The 8784-nt window shown below is 43.6% G+C and overlaps 1 protein-coding gene across 1 annotated transcript in view; it reads left to right on the top strand.

Annotated features, from left to right (window-relative positions):
* The window catches only part of ACAD9 (acyl-CoA dehydrogenase family member 9), a 41671-nt gene that overhangs the window by 10014 nt on the left and 22873 nt on the right, over positions 1–8784 (top strand). The window contains exon 3 of the mRNA XM_003796262.3: positions 2788–2889. Within this exon, the coding sequence (XP_003796310.3) occupies positions 2788–2889 (102 nt within the window). The remainder of the gene's footprint in view (positions 1–2787; positions 2890–8784) is intronic.

Below are 8784 nucleotides of genomic sequence, written 5' to 3'. Positions count from 1 at the left end.
CCTTGTTGTTTGGCGGGCCCAGGCTGGATTCAAACCCGCCAGCTCAGGTGTATGTGGCTGGCACCTTAGCTGCTTGAGCCACAGGCGCCGAGCCATCTTTGCCTATTTTTAAGTGGTGTTAGAGGAACTGATCATAGTATGTGTTGATGTTAGTTTTTGTACATCTCTTTTGTTTGAAATTCCTTGAGCTTCTTGGTTATGTGTATTTATACTGTTAATTAAATAAGGATGAACAGTTGCATATCTATACAATAGAATATTGAACAAAAAAAGTAATGAGGGTGGCACCTGTGGCTCAGTGGGTAGGGTGCCGGCCCCATATACTGAGGGTGCTGGGTTCAAACCTGGCCCCGGCCAGCTAAAACAGCAGTGGCAACTGCAACAAAAATAGCCGGGCGTTGTGGTGGGTCCCTGTAGACCTAGCAACTTGGGAGGCAGAGGCAAGAGAATTGCCCTAGCCCAAGAGCTGGATGGAGGTTGCTGTGAGCTCTGACACCCTGATACTCTACCAAGGGCAACAAAGTGAATCTCTCTCCCCAAAAGAAAGAAAAGTAATAAAGTATTTATATGTGCAACGGCATGGATGAATCTCAAAATCTGAATGAAGGAAGCCAGGGAAAAGAAATCTGCTTTTTGAATTCACTTATTGAAACTTGAAAATGCAAACTAATCTACAGATGAAAAACAGATTGGTGGTTGCCTGAAGATGGAAGTGGATGGGACAAAGGATCCCAAAGGGGCACAGAGACTTGTGGTGGTAAAGAAAGTATTTTCTTTTTGACTGTGCCGATGTCTTTGTGGGTGAGCACATGCCAGAACTCAACAAATTATATAATATAAATATATGCAGGTTATTCTGTGCCAAAAATATATGTCAGTAAAGTTATGAAAGCATAAGAAGTGAGGGATTTGGATTGCATTTTGGGGAATCCAGAGTTCTCTTTAGTGACTCAGCTATACAGAAATTCCTAAGTGTAGGCTCTGCGCCTGCCGCTCAGTGAGTAGGGTGCTGGCCACATACGCCGAAGTTGGTGGCTGGCTTACTAAACAACAATGACAACTGCAACCAAAAAATAGCCGGGTGTTGGTGGTGGGCACCTGTAGTCCCAGCTACTCCGGAGGCTGAGACAAGAGAATTGCTTGAGCCCAAGAATTTGAGGTTGCTGTGAGCTGTGAAGCTACAGCACTCTACCCAGGGTAACATAGTGAGACTCTGTCTCAAAAAAGGAAAAAGAAAAAAAAAAGAAATTCCTAAATGTAGGTTATGGTATTTTCACAATTTATTATACTGGTGAATTAACAATTCAGAAGTACACTTTAATTAACTTACTGTGTGCAGTGGTGTGCAGTTACAGACCTAGTGATATTGAATACTCAGTTTTGTTCCCGTGAATTTGAGTGTTGGCTGAAAGAATGACTTGGTGCTGAACAGGTTAAATTGTCTTAACTTGTGGACTCTGGTGAAGCATTGTGGCCTCTGACAGCAAGGTAGATCTTAGCCCATAGACTGCATAGAAATATCTATCTAGTCCAGTAGTTCTCAATCTTGCTAATGACGCAACCTTTTAATACTGTTCCTCATATTGTAGTGACCCCCAACCATAAAATTATTTTTGTTGCTACTTCATAACTATAATTTTTGCTACTGTTAGGAATTGTAATGTAAATATCTGATGTATTAGGTGACCCCTGTGAAAGGGTCATTCGGGTCGCAACCCACAGGTTGAGAACCACTCTAGCCAAACATTTAGTACAGTTCTTTTTCTTTTCTTTTTTTTTGCAGTTTTTGGCTGGGGCCAGGCTTGAACCTGTCACCTCTGTTATCTGGGGCCAGTGCCCTACACCTTTGAGCCACAGGCACTGCCCTCTTTCTTTCTTTTTCTTTTTTTAAAGACAAGAGTCTCACTTTTGTCACCCTGGGTACAGTGCCAAGGCCTTAGAGCTCACAGCAACCTCAATCTCTTGGAGTTAAGCAAATCCTCTTGCCTCAGTCTCCCCAGTAGCTGGGACTACAGGCACCTGCCACAATGCCTGGCTAGTTTTTCTATTTCTAGTAGAGACGGTGTCTTGCTATTGCTCGGGGTGGTCTTGAACTCCTGAGCTCAAGTGATCCTCCTGCCGTGGCCTCCCAGAGTGCTGGGATTACAGGTGAGAGCCACTACCTCTGGCCTTTGGTACAGTTCTGAGAGTTGCATATTAATTTTCTTATTTCCTAGAAGTTACTGGCAAAAAAAAGAAAACTAAAGTTTAGTATGCCTATTGGAAAACTTACATTTCGTCAGTTTATAATTTGTTGCTGTTCTGCACAGCAGAAGCACCTATGTGATTAGTACCCAGACCAAGAGGCAGAATGCCACCTACCTTAGAAGTAGGAGTTTTGGCTGGGGAAGGTGGCTCATTCCTGTAATCCCAGCACTTTGGGAGATTGAGGTGGAAGGATTGCTTGAGACCAGGAGTTCAGGACTAGCCTAGCAAGAATGAGACCCCATATTTACTAAAAACAGAAAAATTATCCAGGTGTCATGGTGGGGACCTGTAGTCCCAGCTATTCAGGAGACTGAGGCAAAAGGATCGCTTGAACTCAGGAGTTTGAGGTTGGCATGATCTATGATCACCACTGCATTCTAGCCCAGGTGACAGAGAGAGACCTTGTCCAAAAAAAAAAAAAAAAAGATTTTTTCCAAGTTTTTGACTGTGAGATCGTATATTACATAAAAACTATTCTGTTTAATTTATTTGTATAAAAGTAGTTTATATTTGTTTAATTAAGATATTTCCTATTGGCAGTGGACTCTCGAAAAATTGACCAGGAGGGAAAAATCCCAGACGAAACTTTGCAGAAATTGAAGAGCTTGGGACTTTTTGGGCTGCAGGTCCCAGAAGAATATGGTAAGTCAAGGAAGTAGTCACCCAGCTGGTTTAGCTCTTAAAAGAGTTCTATATTTGTCCATAAAAGGACTCTGTTCAGAGAGGTTGGTCTTTAAATCCTGCTGCAAAACTGCTGAAATAGATGACAGCCTCTGTGGCGGGCTCAGTGGTGGGTAGTGTGTATGGACTGAAGGACCGCAGGGAGGAAGAGCCTGCGCTTCTCATCCTAGCTCCAAGGAGTGAGGCCTGGGTGGGGTCAGGCTGGCCGTGGGCTGCAGGCATGTTGGCTTGGCAGATTTGACCAGTGGTAACCTTCAGGCAGGCGTCTTTGTCCTTTGGTCTGTCCTCATAATTCTTTGAGCATCATAGTGATGTTTTTTTGCCCCCAAGTGAAAGGCCTTAACTTTCTTTCAGAATCTCAGTATCATTCTGTCGTGTTAGAGTTGGCCAGTCACCTCACTTTGCTTCCCTTTCCTGTTCTCGAGTTGGTCATCTGAATTCTGTAGAGATTAAAGGGAGGGGGGATAGAAAATGTTTTAAAGGGATAGATCACACGCGTGCACACACACACATGCCATTTATTTTTACCGTCAGGCCCTTTTGACATAAGCCTGTATCTCTAGGCTCTGCAGCCTTTCCCTGCAGGTCTTTACCGGGGCTGCCTCAGTCTGATCAGTTAGGGTCCTGAGGTTCAGGGGAGAGAGCAGTCGGTTCTGTTTTAAGGGGAAGCATATTTCACGGTTGCAAACTGATCTTGGACATGTTCCCAGCTGTGTGGTGCGTTAGGCTTTGCAAGGCAAGCTGCAGCAGCAAGAGCTTTTCTTCTGTTTCCCTGCCTGGTTTGTCTTCAGAGACTAGAGTTGGGCCCACCTTCCCGGGCTGCAAGGGGTAGAGGGCCCTGGCCATCTGAAAAGTAGTTCCTACCTATACCCATCTTGGAGCTGGTCCAGTCTGAGATGAACAGTGAAAATTAAGGACAACTTAGTGTGATGCCTAATTTTCCTCTGTTCTAAGGCATATTTTAATCAGGTCAAATCTTTGTATGTATGTTTCTTGCAGTGTTTTGAGCTATTAAGTGATGTATCTTTCTTGTCACACTATTCATCCCCTCCCACCGCACTTCTGAGGACAGTCACTTAACAGCAGATCTGTTCTCAGTAACGTGTTGTTAGGTGAATTCTTCCTTGTGCAGACATCAGAGTGTGCTTACACACACGTGGCGGGGGGCGGGGGGGGATAGCCTGCTAGACTCCGGACCTGTACAGCGTGTTACCGTACTGAATGCTGTGGATAGTCATAACACAATGGTAAGTATTTGCGTATCTAAACACAGAGAAGGTAGAGTAAAAGTATGGTATGAAGGATTAAAAAATGGTACACCTGTGTAGACACTTCCCATGAAGGGTCTTTTTTTTTTTTTGAGACAGAGCCTCAAGCTGTCACCCTGGGTAGAGTACTGTGGCATCACAGCTCACAGCAACCTCCAACTCCTGCTCAAGCGAGTCTCCTGCCTCCGCCTCCCTAGTAGCTGGGACCACAGGTGCCCGCCACAACGCCCGGCTATTTTTTGGTTGCAGCCGTCATTGTTGTTTGGTGGGCCCGGGCTGGATTCGAACTCACCAGCTCAGGTGTATGTGACTGGCGCCTTAGCCACTTGAGCCACAGGCGCCAAGCCCCCATGAAGGGTCTTGCTGGAGTAGAAGTTACTCCAGGTGAGTCAGTAAGGGATGGGGAGTGAGTGTGAAGGCCTTGGACACCACTGTGCACTGCTGCAGGCTACACTGAGCTTATTAAGGTTTGGGGGTTTTTTTTGATAATCAATTTTAGCTTGACTCTAATTATTTCACTTCATAAACTTTTTCACTTTCTGATCTTTTTAACTCTTATGATAACACTGCTTAGAACAAACACATTGTACAACTGTACAAAAAATATTTTCTTTATATCTAAGTTTTCTATTTAAAATATGTATTTTTTTACTTCTTGAAGTTCGTTTAAAACTAGGACACAAATCCACACAGTGTCCTAGGCCTACACGGGGCCAGGATTGTCAGGATTGCTGGCTTGTAGCTCCACATCTTGTCCTACTGGAAGGCCCCCAGGGGCAGTAACACACCCTCAGCTGCTGTCTCCTATGACGACAGTGCCTTCTGCAGCACCTCCAGAAGGACCTGCCTGAGAGATTGTTTGATAGTTAACTTTTTTTTTTTTTGAAACAGAGTCTTGCTCTGTTGCCCCAGCTAGAAGTATAGTGGCATCATCATAGCTCACAGCATCCTCAAACTCCTGGGTTCAAGGGGTTGATTGTCCCACCTATGTCTCCTAAGGAGACACCACACCCAACTCATTTTTTCTGTTTTTAGTGGAGATAGGCTCAGGGTGGTCTCAAACTCCTGAGCTCAAGGGATCCTCCCACCTTGGCGTTCTAGATTGCCAGGATTATAGGCATGAGCCACTGTACCTGACCCTGTTGACTTGTGTAATAGGTAGAAGAGTATTCTCTAAAACAACAGTGAAAAGTATAGTATAGCAAATATACAAACCAGTAACATGAGTGCATTGTGTCCTGTGTGTAATCGTGTGTGCTAGACTTTCATACAGCTGGCCGTCAGTAGGTACGTGCCATCATCACCACAGACAGGTAAGTAGTGCATCATGCTGCAGTGTTACCGTGGGCACCGTGCTACAGAACTGACGCCTTTCTGCTGCCTGAGCCCAGATTTCCTAAGCTGGGCTCTGCCCATCGCCCAGGGCCTGCTGATGTTAGCTCCTCCCTTCCTCCCTCTCTGCTCTCTCCCATCTCGGTGTCAGTCTGCCGTCTGTCCCTGTGTATTTGCCATCTCTGTCATGATTTCAGCCATCCTTTTCTGGGGAGAAAGTATCAGATTTATTTTTCCAGTCAAAACTTATTCCTTCAAATATGAAGGGAGTAAGAGCAGAGTGTTTTGATTGGTACACAGAAGAAGTAGGGTACAGGTCAGGGTGGGGTGGGATTATTGCAGTGCCCTGGCCTCCCCTGAAGCACCAACACTGAGCCCCGGGGACCGACCACACGGATAGCCAGCACTGCTGTGCACCTGCAGGGACACCCTTCCCTGGGTCTGTCTGTGAGTGGCGCCCTCTGCAGGTGGGCTCTGCACTGCACCCCGCCTGCAGGGGCCTGCTGTGCTGTTGGTCAGCCTCTTGAGAACCTTAGGCTTCAGGTCTGGAAGTTGCAGATTAGGTGCAAAATACATAAGTGCAGTACATTTGGGGTTCTTTTTTTTTATTCTTTTGTATTTTTGATCCCTAGACCATGGATTCCCAATCCAGACTATTTGGCCCCCCAGAGGAACATTTGGCAATGTTTGGAGATGTTTCTGGTTGTCAAAACTTTGGACATGAATGGTGTTTGCTGCTGTTATTTTATGAGTAAAGAGCAGGGATGCTGCAGGGCACAGGATAGACCCCACAGCAGAGAGCAGTCTGTCCCCAAATGCTATGATGCTGAGCCAGAGAAAGCCCATCCTGGAGTCCTTCAGTGTGACGCTCTTCAGCTGTTGGCATTTGTAAAGATCTGCCTCTGTGGTAGAAGATGCACACAGAATACTCAGACACTGTGAACCTTCATAGCTGCCCCTCCCTACACTGCCCACCTCCTTCTCTTAACCAGACACGCACCACACATACTTTATGAAAGTTCCTTGTGTTTCTCCATTTGTTGACATCTTCAGCTATTTCTTTCCGCAGAGTTTCATAGTTCTCTTTATAGAGCTCTTTCACGTCCTTTGTTAGGTAAACTCCCAGATATTTCATTTTCTTTGGCACAAATGTAAGGGAATAGAGTCCTTGACTATTTCTTTGGCTTGACTATTATTGGTATATATAAAAGCTACTGATTTGTGCATATTGATTTTGTATCCTGAGACGCTACTGTATTCCTTGATCACTTCTAAAAGTTTTGTGGTTGAGTCCCTTGGGTTTTCCAGGTCTAAAATCATATCATCTGAGAAGAGTGAAAGTTTGCTCTCCTTTGACCCTACTTGTATACCCTCGATCACCTTCTCTTGCCTGATTGTGATGCCTAAGACTTCCGTTACTATGTTAAAAAGCAGTGGAGACAATGGGCATCCTTGCCTGGTTCCTGATCTGAGTGGAAATGTTTTCAGTTTTACTCCATTCAGTATGATATTGGCTGTGGGTTTGCTGTAGATGGCCTCTATCAGTTTAAGAAAAGTCCCTTCTATACCTATTTTCTTAAGTGTTCTGATCATGAAAGGATGCTGGATATCCTTTTCTGCATCTATTGAGAGAATCATATGGTCTTTGTTTTTTAGTTTATGTGATGTAGTATATGTATAGATTTATGTATATTGAACCAACCTTGAGACTCTGGGATAAAACCCACTTGGTCATGGTGTATAATTCGTTTGATGTGTTGCTAGATTCTTATTGAATATTTTTGCATCTATGTTCATTAAAGATAATGGTCCATAGTTTTCTTTTCTTGTTGGGTCTTTTCCTGGTTTGGGGATCAGGGTGATATTTGCTTCATAGAATGTGTTGGGAAGTATTCCTTCTTTTTCGATGTTTTGGGAAATGTTATATAATATAGGTAGGTACTAGTTCCTCTTTAAATGTTTAGTAGAATTCTGATCTGATCAAACTAAACAGCTTCTGCACAGCCAAGAACACAGCAAGTAAAGCAAGCAGACAGCCCTCAGAATGGGAGAGGATATTTGTAGGTTATGCCTCTGACATAGCCAGAATCCACAGAGAACTCAAACTTATTAATAAGAAAAGAACAAGTAATCCCATTTCATTATGGGCAAGGGACTTGAACAGAAGCTTCTCTGAAGATGATAGGCACATGACCTATAGACACACAAAAAATGCTCATCATCTTTAATCATCGGAGAAATGCAAATCAAAACCACATTGGGATATCATCTAACTCCCGTAAGAGTGGCTCACATAACAAAATCCCAAAACTACAGATGTTGGCATGGATGTGGAGAAAAGGGAACACTTGTGCACTGCTGAGTGCAAACTAATACGTCCCTTTTGAAAAGAAGTATGGAGAATACTCAGGGATCTAAAAGTAGACCTGCCGTTTGATCCTGCAATTCCTCTACTAGGTGTATATCCAAAAGACCAAAAATCAATTTATAACAAAGATATTTGCACCAGATTGTTCACTGAAGCTCAATTCATAATAGCCAAGTCATAGAAAAAGCCCAAGTGCCCATCGACCCGTGAATGGTTTAATAAATTGTGGTATATGTGTATCGTGGAATATCATGCAGCCTTAAAAAAGATGGAGACTTTATCTCTTTTATGTTTACATGGATGGAGCTGGAACATATCCTACTTAGTAAAGTATCTCAAGAATGGAAGAAAAAATATCCAGTGTACTCAGTGGTATTATGAAATCAATTTATAATCACACTTTCATATGAAGAATAGATCACAACTATGGCCTAAGATGAAGGAGGTGGGGGGGAGGTCAGATTAAGGGAGGGTGAGTGGTGGGATCACACCTATGGTGCATAATACAGGGGTACATGTCGGGTCTATTAAGTATAGAGTATAAATGTCTTAACACAGTAATTAAGTAGACAAGATGAGGTATATATTAACCAGTGTGATGTAAGAGTTCCTAATTCTATGTAAAATAGCACATTGTACCCCATAAATGCATTAATGTATACACGATCTATGTGTTTATGATTTAATTAAAGAAAAAAGTTCTGTGTGTCGACCCACTCTTTGTGTTGACCAGTTGTTGCAGTCCGTTGGGCGGTCAGCTTACAGAGGTTCTGCTTTCTATATCTAGGTATGCTTGTGTGTCTAGAGAAAGTCTGAAAGGATATACCCAGAAATACTGTTTCTGAGTGGTAAGATGTAGGCAGAAAGAGTAGGTTTTCTTTATACCTT

This window comes from Otolemur garnettii, unplaced genomic scaffold, assembly GCF_000181295.1.
Source record: "Otolemur garnettii isolate 467f Iridium unplaced genomic scaffold, OtoGar3 scaffold00101, whole genome shotgun sequence".
NCBI lineage: Eukaryota > Metazoa > Chordata > Mammalia > Primates > Galagidae > Otolemur > Otolemur garnettii.
Note: the sequence above shows the minus strand (reverse complement) of the source record. Positions and strands in the feature narration are given on the sequence as shown.